Source organism: Anopheles ziemanni, chromosome 3 (genome assembly GCF_943734765.1).
Source record: "Anopheles ziemanni chromosome 3, idAnoZiCoDA_A2_x.2, whole genome shotgun sequence".
NCBI lineage: Eukaryota > Metazoa > Arthropoda > Insecta > Diptera > Culicidae > Anopheles > Anopheles ziemanni.
In genome coordinates, this window is record NC_080706.1 from 19,370,922 (window position 1) to 19,385,469 (window position 14,548).

Sequence of the window (14,548 nt, forward strand, 5' to 3'; positions counted from 1 at the left end):
TATTGTTTGCCTCCTGCAGCTCTTATAGTATCGGGTTGCGTTATACACTAAGTTTGTATTTCTTTAGCATTTAGTGTCTATCTCTTTGTTTCTATTGTTGCTTTTCCTCCCTACTCACTTTCCTATGGTTTAAACTCTGTTTCAATACGAAGAAGAATGGTAGTTATATAGATTTTTTTAGTTTACTCGAACGTTAGCAACTTTTCTTGTTTGTTTTGTTTGTTGTTTGGTTTTTATTTTTAACGTGGACTAAATACTGCTTTGACTGTGGTGTTGCTTGCCTATTCCTACCTTTTTTCTTAGTTTTAATTTCGCAACATCTTTCCTGATACAGAATAGGTACCAAACCAATGATAGATTTATTGTTGCAGTCAACATAAGCCCTTTCGCTTGGGAAGTTTCACTTTAGGTATAATTGTTGTTGCTTACTAACTTCACTCTAAGTCAGAACTTATGAACGTCTAGGTTAAAATCATTTTGTAACTTACAATCTAAAGACACTACTCTACGAGTAATCGGCTAAGATGAACGAACAGAACAAGCTTTGAAACTAGAAGACAAAAAAACCGTTTAGCTGTTTTGTTGGTGAAGTTTCTAAGGTTTTGTGCTTAATGCTTCATCGAAGAACGTACTCATGAACAAAGGCTGTTCCAGTGATCTGTGGTGGTAGATGAAAAAAATAGGACCCGTTCCGGTAATCCGTTTAACGGAAGAGAAGTTTCTCGAATCGATGTACAAGTTTGAAACTCAATTTGTTTTTTTATTTGGACGGGAATGAGTAAACGACTAGTTCTCCGTTCAACGGTAGCTACGTAAATTGCCAATTTGTTGCATAAATATGTGCATCTCACTAGTGAATAATTTTCCCGAGCACGAGCCCCATACGGTCTCACAGTTGTGCACTCACGAGGCTCACTCGTCGGGCTGCAGGCTCGGGCTGCTTCTATTGCTGGTCCACTCGATCACGACGACCTTGGTGATGCTGGTGAACATGCACACCTCGCAGTGAAGTCTTAATTCTCAGAGACGATCTTTGTCCCGGTCGAAGCTGAGCGCCTTGAAGATGCCGCTCCGCGACCGCGAGCCCTGCCCACTGCCCCCGCTACTGCCCGAGTGTGATGCCGCTCCGCTTCCATTGCCGCGTCCCAGGCCTAACCCGAACAGGGGCCTCCGCTGCTGGTTGTGCTGATCGAGGCTGGCGGCCCGGGGTCGTCCGAAGGCATCCCGCTCCGTGCTCTCCACGCTGCCATCCGTGTCCGTGTCGCTCCGCTTCCGGTGGCTCCGTCTCCGCACCAACCCATCGCCACCCTCCAGCTCGCTCGGGAAGTCGGTGCTGATGCTTTCGCGCTTCTTCAACTCCTTCGCCAGCATGCGCACTTCCCAGTCGTTGTGGTTAAGTTCTTCCTCCTCTTCGACCTCCTCTAGCCCTTCTTCTTCCTCTTCCTCCTCTTCCTCCTCCTCCATCTCCTGGCCGGCCTCTTCCTCGCCCTCCTCATCTTCACCCACGTCTGCCTCGCCGATGTCCTGCTCGTCATCGCAATCATCGTCGTCATCGTCGTCGTCATCCTCCGTTTCGTGACTCCGGGAGTGTCTACGCCGCACCAGCCGCCTTGCTTCGTCACCCTCGTCCTCCTCCTCGTCGTCATCCTCGTCCAGGAGGCCTCTCCGCTGGAGACTTCCGCGATCGTCATCGTTCTCCGACTGCGACTCCGACTGAGAGCTCGAGGTGGGTTCGATGTTTAGGATCACGCTGTCCGAGATGATGTTTCCCGTAAGCTCCGATATGACCAGATCACGGTACGGGCTGCGGATACGGTCCGTCGTCGACAGGGAGACCGCCGTGGTCGTTGAGGTCGTCGTGGTGGACATTCGCCGCGGTGGAACCGGTGGTGGCGGTCCGGAAGGACCACTTCCCGCGTGGGTTCCGGACTGCTGCTGCTGTTGCTGCCTGTGACCAAGCGGGGGCGAGTCCTTCCGATCGAAGCTTTCCTGGTCGGTCGACTCGTCCCAGGTGGGTCGATTACGGAGCTGCCGGTGGCGCGGGGAAGTGCGTGGTTTCCTGCTGCGAACCTTCGGTTGGCGCGGTGCATCCGAGTCGGAGTGTGGCGAGGAAGCAAATATTGTGTCCAGCGAGTCACCACGCTGTACAAAATACAGTGTCGGACCGTTTGAAAAACATATGGTGTGAATATAAACACATTGCACCTTTCATACTCACCATAAACGGCAGCTCGTTGGACGAACCCGTACTGGCCGAACCGGATGACCCGGACTGATGGTACGGTACGTCGCCACCCTGCTCGGGCGGTAGCTGCACCATCAACCCCTGGTGCTGTTCCGCCTCCAGCTCCAGGATGCGATTCTGCAGCTTTGATATGATGTCGTCCCGTTTCTTCACCTCCAGCTCCAGGTTGAAGAACTCGTCCTGAAACTTCACCTGTATCTCCTTCATATGCGTCTGGATGACCTGCTTGATGCCGAGCAGCACCTCGCCGAAGAACTCCTGCTCCTCCAGCGAACCTGCACGCACGTACACACATACATACACAATCGGAACACACATCGGTCGAGTTGGTTCGATTTCGTTTCGATTTTTTTGGAGGTTATTTTAAGTGTTTCGTTGGTTGGTTTTTATCACAGATTTCCGCCGAATTGGGATGGGTTGGATAGAAATTGAACCAACGGCCCCAAGTGATAAAGTGGTGCAACAATGTAAGGAATCGGATTCAATGTCGGCAAATTGTGGGCAAGTAGTTACATTAAGGTCAGTACCAAGGTGCATCCCGTTTCGTTTGGGGCCGGAATTATGAAAGAGAAAAAAATAGTTCGGCATCGAGAAAAGACGAGAAGAAGTGGTAGAAGAGGAGGAGGAAGAGAATAAAAACAATAGCAAGAGAAATGAAAGAAAAGAGAACACTTAATTAGAACGGGTTTCCTTCGGCGTCCTGTTCGGAGTGCTTCCCGTCAGATCGGGGGTCTCGGGGTGTTTGCATCAGGCCAGAAATACGCAAAGTGTTCCTAGATTGGCGGTGGGGTAGGAGTGAGAGAGATACCATAGGCGCATTTGGAGGGACAGGACTAAAGGCGTGTTGGGATATTCTTTATCGTGCTGCATGCGATAAAGCGCACCGAGGCGAGGCCGGTTGTCGATTGTATCCTTCACGATGTCTTCGGGACCAGGGCTGGGCCCGGAAATGACCATAATCGAAGGCACTGCTGCCCCGGATATCGGACGCCGTAACAAAGTTTGCAGACCCGTTCTTCGAACTATTTTGGGCCGGGAAAGGCCACAGGCCGTCTTGGAGCAAAAACCAAGCCGGGCACTACACAGCTTCCGTTCGGCCTAGCATTCCCTCCCTCGACAGACATTGGAGTTCAGCCAATCAACAACGAATCGTGCCAGTGCCCTAATGGCCGGTGGTAGGAACCAGGGAGTGTGGGAGGTGATTTGGTGGCGGAAGGCAAAGGCGATTGAGAATTGATAGAATTTCGGTTCGTTTGGGAGGGAGGGAGGGAAGAAGCGGTCGTACACAAGGGTTCCTGCAAAAGGACATCGATACTACAAGCCAAGCAACACGGCCAAGCTTAGGCAGGGACGGACTAGATGAGTTGAATGATACGTTGTTTGGGCATGCAAATAACACTATCGAGATTGGCCTGAGTACGTCCTTTCCTGTAAGATGCGTCTAATGATGCTTGCTAAAGTGCTTCTCCGTCTGTTTTGCTAGAGAAGCGTGAAGAAGAAGTCCTGGTAACGGAATGCATCCTTCACAAGCTCCTCATACGAGTACGGATGGGTCTCGTCTCCTGCATCACAAATCAGCCCAACCAAGGTACGAGGAATTTCAATACCTAACACCATCTCAACCGATGGCAACAGCAGATTGGCTCACTTGTAGTGATGTCGATGATAATGAAAGGAGTAGATTATCGAAGGATAACGAAGAACAAGAGCTTCTCGTACGAGCAGAATTGGCAAACAGACAAAGCTTCCTAATGCATGGTGCACAGATTATCGGTTACAGAGCAATGAATGCCTATGGAAAGTAGGGGCGGAATTCGATTATCTCGGCACCATCCAACAACACCCGGCTGAACGGAGTTAATATTCATGTTGAGCATCATGAAGATGAAACTATTTCGGAGAAGCACAATCCCGAGACAGACCGAGGTGTCTAATTGATTCAGTTTCAATTCCTAGCCATTTGTAGCTTATCATTCCAAGCCATGCTTCGAGTACAAATTAATATGCATGTTGGGAAACAATAGGAGCACTGTTTGACATTTTATTACACGTTTATCATGAAACATTTATCGGATTTAATTAATTTTCGAAGCGTTGAAGTTAAGAGATTGGTAAGCGTTACGCGTAACGGCTGGTAACGCCTTCAAAACCGGTTCGTAGCGCCTTCGAAACCTGTTCGTCGAACCGGTTCTTCAAGGTCATAAATCACTGGCGCCATCTGGTGAGCGGAGCCACGTACTACTGTAATTCCCGGTTCGAACTGGTTGAGAAAACGCTGCTAGCGTCATCTGGTGGCGTAGACTCGTACTGCTCTAATTCCCGGTTCAAACTGATTTAAACGGATTAAAGGAAAAACGTTTACAAATGTTTGGCAAACAGAAATGGCGACAATGATGGGAGTTTGCGATGCAAAGAATAAAAGCTGCCTGGAAAACTGTCTAGTAGTGAGCGGTGTGAGTTGAATAACTACAACTGTATGCTGTGGCCTCGACCTACCTTTGATGAGCTTGCGTTGGCTGGCCAGGGCAGAGAGGGACGTTCTCGTTTCCTGACCCGTGGCGTCCGGCTCGAGGTGCAACCCCTCGTCGGCGTGCGGATCGTAGGGAAACCCCCGGTGTGCATCGCCATTGCTGATGACAGCGAGCGCGTGCCGGGTGCCGTCTTCCCCCACCAGCGACGCCCCGTCGACTCCCGCCGGAGGGCCCGGCGGAGACGCCCGGTGGAACTGGTGGTGTTCCTCCCGGCGGTGAAGGTGGTGGTGCTCCTCGTGGAGCACCTGATAGTAGCGTTCGTGCTGCTGTTCGATGGTGGTCGCCACCGACACGCTGTCGTCGCTGGTCGATACCGCGGCCACCGGCGACAGGGCGATACCGGCACCGACCCCGGCGGCGACACCGGAACCGGCACCGGAACCGGAACCGAAACCGGCGACCGTTTGTGCGCTAAGAAGGGGAAAAAGACTACGTTCTTCAATAGAGTCACACTGGTTAGCGCTGCTGGGAGGGCTAGAGAGTGTGTTCCTATGGAAGGTGACGCTCTTGGTGAATTTGCTGTGTCTGGCAACGTACCCTTCGACCGTCTGGGCCCGCATCAGCTTCTTGAGATCGCGCGTCGGGCGCTGTTCTAGCGCCGCCTTGTCCTCGGACAGTTTCTTCAGTATGCTCTTCAGCTGGCGCCGCTCGAGCGTCTCGTTCGACTCCGGGCTGAGCGGCAGCAGCCCGTTCGAGTCGGAGCGCCGCGGGGACTCGCTCTTCGAGCGCACCGAGTTCGCCATGCCGGAGCCCTCGCTCTGGCTGCGCGTCAGCTGGTCGAGCGGGTCGTGCGCGCTGCCGGTGCTGGTGTTCGAGTCGGTGCAGTCCAGGCTGAGGCTGCGCGTCTTGATGGCCGACTCCAGCTCGGCCAGCTTCTGGCGCTCGTTCAAGATCTTCAGCTTCTTCACGAACGGCAGGCCGCAGTACTCGGGCGATAGGTCGTCGATCGACATGTAGCTCTTCGGTTCGCTGTCCAGCTTGATCGGTTTCGGTTTCATCCGCACCCGGGCCGGGCCCGTCCCGCTGCCTCCCCCACCACCGAGGCTGGCACGTCCTGGGTGTGCCGCAGTCCCTCCGCCGGTGCGCTGCGTACCACTCCCGCTCGCCACCTCGCTGTCGCTGACCGACGCCTTCTCACCGGCCGCACAGGATAGCACCTTGTTGGGCAGGAAGGCCGTTTGCGGGGCACTGGTTGTCGGAGGAGCGGACGAGATCGGTGGCGGGGTCAGCGAAACCAGCGAGTTTAGGTTCAGATCCGCGGGGATCGAGGTTTTGATGCGGCTTCGCTTGGACTGCTTCAGGATCGGCGACTCCTCCGATGCGGACGCGTTGTTCAGGCTGGTGTAGCTTCCACCCAGACTCACCACCGTGGCCAGCTTCAGCTTGGACCACGGTTTCAGCTGGTCGTCCCGCTGGAGATGCCCCAGCGAGCGTATCCTATCCTTAAACGTTTGCGTCTTCTGAGTGGACGGTTTGGCGTGGTGTTGCAGCTGCAGCTGTGGCTGTGGCTGTATTTGGTGCGCGAGCTTGCCCTGCGGGGCCGCACTCTGCTGCAACAGGTGCTGCTTCAGGTCGGTGGTCTCGTGTATCGTCCCGGGCAGGGACGGCAGCTTCGCCTCGCCGTGGTGCTTCGAGTCCTGATGGTGCAGGCTACGTATTCGATCCTTGAAGGACACGCGCATCGTCGGCTTCGGATGGTGATGGGTGGCAGTGCCCGCCGTGTTGAGTATGGGGCTCGGTGGGGCCTTCACCGTCGGCGACGTGGGGCTCATGCTTTGTACAATCGATGGCGAGCTGGACGTTTGGTTCGACGTCACTTGCAGCTGCAAGGCGGCCGGCGTAGGGTAAAGAGAAAGCACAATGACGGACAACACATTACTTTGCGCTAGTGACGTAACCGCGGTGTCGGATACGAAATGGTCACGTGTCCGGATCGAACGGATGTCTAAAGGAGGGTGGACTGGGCTCGTTAGTATCCGGGTACGAGTACGCTTTAGTTTGCTAGTTGAGGTGCACTAATTTGCACACTCACTCGAGGCGCTCGAATTTTACAGATGGCCCGCTCGACTTTACTTTGCTCTTTGGGTCGAGGATGGGTGCTCTAGTTTTGGTGGGAAATTTGGTGAAGTGTGCAAAGAAATCTAGAGATTATCCATCAAACTCTATGTTTTTACACTCTTGTTTTTAAATTTACATCGGATAGGATGCAACAGTGCAAAAGGGGTTTATTTTATATTGTTTCATCTTTCGTGGTGATAGCGGTGCCTACGAGAAAAAGGGATGCATCTTTACCTCCATACAGGCTGGTCGGAATTGTTACATTAAAAAAAGACACACGCACAAACTGCAATCAATTGGAACGTTTGCTAGAGGGCATGTGAGTAGATAAGGAACTAGTTTTGCAATGGGGATGCGGGTTCCTGGACCATCGGCATGCAACTGCCAACTTCAGATGAGGTTATCTAACCCATGCAGCCTTGTCTTTGCCTTGGCCTTAGATGGAGAAGGATTTTCTAAGCCCTTCTCAGGTTTAGGTGAGCTTCTTCACGACACAAGACTGTTGTTGTTTTCTATTAGCTTCGTGATAAAAGGACTTCCGCATGGTAGCGTCAGCTAGAAAGTAGGTCAGTCGGGTGGAGGCCAAATGAAAACCGAGCAGTCTCTCGGACAATAGACTGCCTGCAGCAGACACCGATGCCACCAGCCGTGCTGTTGTGTTCTTCTTGGGCGCTCGTTGCGTTTCGAGATGATCTACACCAGGGGTCGGCAAAGACCGGCCCGTAAGAAAGTTTTAGACCAATGGGCAAACAAAAAAACCTCGGAATTCTTATCAAATTTGTTCACGATGTCACACTTTTTTTTTGTTAAAATATCTGATTAAACTATTGAAAGCGATGCACAGTACCAGGCAACTAATCAAAATACTTTTATAAGTACGCATTTTACTATTAGTCGTTCTAATACTACTCTGTTTCGCTTCGAGTATCGAAAAGGGACAAAATAACATGTTTACTTTGCATCCACAATGACTACTTCCATAATAACATTTTTCGGTACCATTACCAAAACAAATATGGTTTCCAATATTTAAAACTTCATGAAACTGAGGTATTTAAATAACTGAGAGGAAGCCAACGAAACATTGATACGGTAGCATAATTTAAGTAAATGATAAATTTGAAATATGACGAACAATTTGTTGAAAAAGTACTAAATTCGACGAACATAAGTATCAAAACGTACGATGAGAAGTACGAATTAGATTAATTTTATGCTATGTTTATGTTTCTTAGCATGTGTACTTACGTACTCCATTAACAAGGGTTTAATATCACATTCAAAACATCTGACCCTTTTCTTGGAACTCGTGCCGACCCCTGATCTAGACAGACGCAACGTTCGCTCCCTTCCGGCAGGGATTAATGGTTGAATTGAATAACTAATCCACCCGAAAGAGTTTCATATTGTACGGAGAAAGGTAGCTTTGAGGTTCACATTAATTGCAACGTGTTGCAGGAGGTGATTAGAAGAGAGCAAGCTTAAATGCAATGCAATCTATCGCTTCAAGATCAAGATTTTTCTTGAATCCGTTTCGTTGCTCTTTCTGAGGTTGTGTGAATGGGGAAAAGACAACCTCGACAACCTTTTTTTTCCAAATGTTTCCCAAATCATTGACTGATAAATTTAAACCTCGTTGAAAAAGTTTAGTTGTGTGGTCCCGTCGTTCTAAAAAAACAACAACTCCTCCCTTGCAAGCTCTCGTCAATCCATCAGCCCGGCACCGGCTGCACCGTCGCCCTTGCCGCCATTACCTTCGATTGGCTTTCCTTCGCCAGCCGATCCTCTTTCGCTTTGAGCAATTTCAGTCTTTGCATCAGCGGCAACCCGGCGCCGATCACTTCCGGTTCCGGTTCTTCCTGTATCGATTCCTGTGGTGATATGGCAGAGGTTACGTGAGTATGCGGCGGTGAGATTATTTGTGCGGTCGCCTTCGCGGCTCGTTCCTCCCGGTCCTGCTCGTTGGTTTTTGTGGTGTTTTTGTTGTTGTGTGCAATGGTTTATTTTTTTTTCAAATTGTTGTTGTTGCAGCATATATTCGCGGTGAAGTTGTTGCAGTTTCCGAAAAATTACAATGGCAGTTGCAGTTGCAGTAGTGGTTTCGGTGGCAGGTGATTAAAAGGTGGTGATGGTGTTTTTTTACATTTTTTTTGGTTTGGTTTTTGTTTCGTTTGGTGGGGTACACGTGCATTTTACACACACATATACGTACACGTACACAGAGACGGGTACAGACACACACACACACACGAACACACATTTACATATGTCAAGTTATACGCGGGTACGTGAAAATAAAAAAGAGAAAAAGAAGAGAAAAACAAATGTTGCTAAAAAGGCGGCAGGTCTAAGAGGATATTTACAACAATGTGTTGTTTAATGCCTGATCGATGAATGCGATGTATGAAGGCTGCATGGTGGCGATGAGGGTGATGTCAATGATGTCGGATGATCGATGGCAAGTGCAAACTATCGATGGACGCTGGTCTGTATGAGCCTCGATGTATTTTCTTCATGAAACTTTGCATATACTTTTGGGCTGCAAGATGTCATACATTCTTTTTGTGTTGTCTCTTTTCGAAAGCGTAACAACCGGGAAGAAAAACACTAACAAACGGAGTCCTAGCGAAGCGCACGGAAGGACATAAAAACCCGGTGCTTGGAGTGTGGGTGGAATATAAAGACAAAAAAGCTAGGGATCTACTACTCCAAACTCGGTACCGAGCATTTAGGAAGGGTTAGGAATTGAACACTAACACCGGAAAAGAGATCCCCCGTACCGGGGATGTGGCCTACGTTCGGTGAGGGTTGGATCCTACCTACGGTTAGCTCAATCGAATCTACATGGGGGCGGGAACGAGTACTGCCGTGACGTCTTGCAACGGCTCGGTAAGCGCTAATACACAGCAGGTTGAGAGCTTGTGTAAGACTGTGGTGTGTATCGGATATGAGGAGATGCGCTGATTCATGGCGAATTATGAGTCGAGTTGCTTGAATGCGTCAGCGTGAGTGTATATTGTCAATCTCTGCGTGTTTAGTGCGTATGCGCGTGTGATGATACAAATGGTGTTCGGATGAGAAATCCCCTTATGAGGTGTGACCCTACTGGATGATGGTGATCGTGTGCGCGTGATCGGATGAGCGGTGTATTACGGTGCCACTGACTTGTTTCTCCTTGAGCATCCGGAGCCGCTGCAGCAACGGAAGCCCCGCGCCGATCGGACTCGGCACCTTGTCGTTGTCCTTGCCCTCGTCCTCCGTGTGGATGTCGTCCGATTTCACGCGCGCCATGCGCTTCAGCATCGTCTTGGGGGTTTTGCTGCCGCCACTTCCTCCACTGCCTCCACTTCCGCCACCGCCGCCGGCCCCTCCACCTCCTCCACCACCGCCGCCAGCGGCGTTCCCATGCAGCGGTTGCATCTCGATCGACTCATTGCTACGTCTGGTCGTGCCGGTCCTAGCGAAACGATGTAGAGTAATCAATCCCCATGGCTGGGGAGGGGTGTGTTTGGACTTGCGGATACATACCTGGACTTGCGCAGCACGTTCTTCAAACCCTTCACATCGCTCCTTAGCTTATCTACGATACGTTTTGAGGCACTATTATCACTACTATCACCTTGGTTATTGTGGGTATTTGAGCTACGATCACCGGCGTGTTCCTTCGCGGCGTGCTTGCTGGCGTGCTTCTTGTTGACGCAGCGCACCTCCATCAGTCTTTTCCGACCCAGCGTCTGCAGGATCTCTTGTGCTTCCGGGTAGTCCTTCATCGCGGTCAGCACGTCCTCGCGGGACAGCGAGAACAGCTCCGAGTAGCCGACGGAGCGCACGTCCGCCGTTCGTCTGCAACCGACGGGAAGTGGTTGTATTAGTTGGCGATGCCATTGGACCATCGGACTCCCCTCCCACACTCACTTGTTCAACCCGTCCAGATTGAGGATACCGATCTCGCCGAAAAAATCGCCCGCCTTCATCGTCGTCAGCACCTTGCCGGTTTCGCTCAGCACCTCCAGGATGCCGTCGGCGATGATGAACATCTCCCGGGCGACCTCCCCCTTCCGGCAGATCGAGTCGCCGGGCGTGAAGATGTACGCCTTCATTTTCAGCACCAGATCGTGCAGAAACTCCGGCTGGCACTCTTGAAATATTGTCACCTTTTTCAGCACGCTCAAATTGACATGTAAGGCCAGTTCGGTTTTCAGCTTGTCCGGCAGCAGCCCGAGCGCGGTGTTGATGTCGCCGCCCCCCTGTATGCGACCCCGCGACCAGCTGTAGTCGTACCATCGGAGTACCCGACGCTTCATGCCACCGGGGACCTTTGGGAGTTTAAGGGAACACCGATCATCAACACGGTTCGCCAACTCTCGTCTAGCAAACACTTACCTTGTGGTGTCGCATGTACGTCTTCGCGCCATCAAGGAGCCGCTCGAACTCCAGCCGATTCGCGTTCCGATTCGTGATGACGTTGCCGACCTGGCCGACGATGGTGGCAAATATGAACACACCGATCAGATAGCTGACGATGGTGAACACGTATCTGTTGCCGGTGAGAGGATGAAGTCACTTTTTAACCAACGATCGTGCAAAAGCTCACAGCTAGCCATCAAAGTTTTCGAATATAATCATCAACCGTTTGGTTGGAACATGGAAGAGCGATCATGGAAATACGTATTACACAAACCAATTACGAACGACTCCATATTTGCTATTTGAAACAGTAGGTCAATGTTGTTTTTGGGATCAAAAATAATCACAACATGTCAAATAGAAAAATAACTTCCGTTAAAAAAAACACTGAAGGCTGCCATCGAAAACAGAAACACCATGAAAGCTAATATCCGGAACGTTTTTCGGAACGTGCCAAGCGGAACATTTTTGACTCAATGTCAAACTTGAGTTGAGGATTGATATTCGAAAACTTTGATTGATTCGATTCGGGTTGATGTTAAACCATCAACTTAAGGAGAAGATGTTGTTTTTTATTCTTCCAATGTATTTGCCAAATCGTCTCGCATATTTACACACATGGATGGTTAACGTCTAGACCGTGTACTTTCCATACTTTGAAGGTTACTCAAAACATTCTACATCTTCTAGGAAACATTTCCCCAAGACTCACGCTCAGACTTCAAGCTCATCAATCATATAGAAAGTTCTTTTCTACCATGTCTAGAGCCGACTCTCTTCGGTAATAGTATTGAAGAAGCCTGTTGTGCAAAATGGCGTCGAACTGGGAAAACAAAGCAAGCATTTAACTCGTGGTCGGATGAAGAAACGACGGACAGCCTCCAGAAAACTTCCTAACGCTCGGTGGAATTGTTTTGTGTGTTGTTTCTTTTTTCTTCCTCTCTTAAAACTATTACCACCCGGCCTGCGAGGATGTATCCCGCAAAAAAAGCCGGTGGTGCGATACATTATATTCGAAAACGTTGAAGGATACTAGGAGAATTTAGGTGGGTGTTTTTTTGAGCCACTGCCTACCCTCGGGCCGAGTTGAACTGCAACAGTCTGGACTTGAGGCCACGCCTGGGAAGTGATCTAGGGCCGTCCGCCGATTGCGACGGTCTGTATCGAGCCGAGATATGCGTACGTGTTTGGAGTTTGTTTTCAATTTCAATTTTGGAGAAAACAATAAATAGGCACCGTTCAGATCAGGTTAGGATCAGACAAAGATCAGAGCGCGGTCTTCTCTAGGCGACGCAGTACTTACTCAGCGTTTGTCTCCGGCGTTGGCAGATCTCCAATGGTCGTCAGGGTCAGCGTCGACCAGTACAGGCTGCCCAGGTACTTGCGGGTCAGCGTGGCGTAGTCGCCGGGCCGGTACGGATACACCCAGTCGCCCTGTGTGAAGAGAACCAGCGTCTTAAATTAGCACCGGGTGCCTTTTTTAACTTGAGCCGCTATGGTCTCCTACCTGGAAGCCCTCCGCCTCGGACAGCAGGAAGTAGAAGCACCCGAACCAGTGCGCGAGTATGAGCAGAATGTGGATGAGGTTCACCACGCGCCACAGGTTCGGCCACACGGTGCGACTCTCGACGATGTAGTAGTACTTGACCGCTCGATAGACCTGCCGAATAGCACCCAAAGACATGATGAGCACAAAGGACTCAATGCCAAATGTCGCTAGGAGTTTGCAAACCTACTTTGAAGAACCTCGGAAATCGTAGCATCGGTTGGCTGCCCAACCGGAATTGGAGTATATCTAGTGGAACTAGGGCGGCCAGATCTAAAAGGAACGCGCGTGATCGGAGATAGTGTCCGGCCAGTTTCTTCGAGTCGTACACCTGCGAACGCGAGCGGGAGAACAGAAACCGGCTTATAGACTCACTACACTTCGCCTCACTGCGCCATCGTACTCCAAGCACACGACACAGTCGGACGGACTCACCATCAGACCTTGCTCCAGGTACCCCGTCCGCAGCTGTACTGCGACGTCGAAGATGAATACTATATCGGTGAGGCAATCACAGGACAGCCAGAAGCGGCTCGCATTGCTCTGCAGCTCCGGGAAGCTCTGGCGCACGATCAGCGTCCAGAGGTTGTACAGTATGCTGATCGTCACGATCATCAGCCAGTAGAAGTAGAAGTTTTCGTCCGGGTTGACGACGGTGCGCGGAATCTTGGCGAAGCGGCGCCTTCGACGGACCGACTTTTCCGCATCGGTTGCACCTTCCGAGCCGGTGTCCTCTACCGTTTCCTGTGCGTTGGAGAGGAGCGGCAGTCACATAAGCGAGGCCCCTTTCCGGAAAACGGTGCCAACGGAGCAGAACTCACCTGAGCTTCTGGTATCTGGCGGGTGGAAAATCGCTTCAAAAAGGAATCCTCCCGCTTGAGAGGCGGTTTCTTCTGCATGGCAGAGGAAATTTGTACCGTCGTCCGCAGCTTCATCCACCGCTGGTTCGACTTTGTCCTGGTGGACGTAGCGCAACATATGGACACAAACAAAAAGAAAAACAAAACAAAACAAAACGAAATTGGGAAAGAAAAGATTCACCGTTAAAACATATTTTGAAACCGTGTATCGATTCGTTAGTTCGAATTAATTAGCACATACACATTTACGATGAAAGAAAAGTTAGAGAAGAAGGAGGATCGTTATGGTTTGCTTAGTGAAAGAATCGAATTTCGAGCACACAGGACGTCATAACGCTCCAATCAATCCAAGTGTTTTGGGTGTAGTTTGCAGTTTACAATACGATATAAAGATTAGAAAAGCAAACACACACACAAAACCACACACACACACACACTCGGGCACGAAAAATACGCTAAAAACAAGGGGACAAGGAGTCGATGCAGAAAGGAAAAACGGACACTGGTTGTGATTGGCTGTGTTTGGTGTTTGAGGTGTTGCACACTGGTGTGACATTGTTCGCCAGGACGCTCTAATTATGCAGCTAAGTAAAATTTGTCAAACCCATCTCTATCACATACACTAATTGTTCTTCGGAGGTCCCAATTGTTCGCTGCAGAATGGGCGAGCTATTGTTTTTGCAACGGATTTATAACAACATCAGTATGTTTTTGTTAGTAGGGAAAATGCGAGACGATACAGAAAGTGGAAAGAACACATTTAGAGAGAGAGAGAGAGAGAGAGAGAGAGAGAGAAGAAGGAAGAAAATGGTACGAAACACAAAGCTAGGAACGTCCTACGATGTCTCGTGATCTTCATCTAGAGGTTGTAAGTGGTAGTTGAAATTGCTTTGTTTATTCA

The 14,548-nt window shown here is 50.2% G+C and overlaps 1 protein-coding gene across 1 annotated transcript in view; it reads right to left on the bottom strand.

Annotated features, from left to right (window-relative positions):
- Positions 1-1,020: 1,020 nt before the first annotated feature.
- The window catches only part of LOC131286287 (uncharacterized), a 42,882-nt gene continuing 29,354 nt past the window's right edge, over positions 1,021-14,548 (bottom strand). The window contains exons 6-19 of the mRNA XM_058315221.1: positions 13,609-13,737; positions 13,223-13,531; positions 12,978-13,118; positions 12,749-12,901; positions 12,545-12,675; positions 12,316-12,399; positions 11,218-11,371; positions 10,750-11,150; positions 10,363-10,677; positions 10,000-10,291; positions 8,589-8,789; positions 4,742-6,599; positions 2,219-2,520; positions 1,021-2,142 (exon numbers count right to left, since the gene is read on the bottom strand). Of these exons, the coding sequence (XP_058171204.1) occupies positions 1,021-2,142; positions 2,219-2,520; positions 4,742-6,599; positions 8,589-8,789; positions 10,000-10,291; positions 10,363-10,677; positions 10,750-11,150; positions 11,218-11,371; positions 12,316-12,399; positions 12,545-12,675; positions 12,749-12,901; positions 12,978-13,118; positions 13,223-13,531; positions 13,609-13,737 (5,592 nt within the window). The remainder of the gene's footprint in view (positions 2,143-2,218; positions 2,521-4,741; positions 6,600-8,588; positions 8,790-9,999; positions 10,292-10,362; positions 10,678-10,749; positions 11,151-11,217; positions 11,372-12,315; positions 12,400-12,544; positions 12,676-12,748; positions 12,902-12,977; positions 13,119-13,222; positions 13,532-13,608; positions 13,738-14,548) is intronic.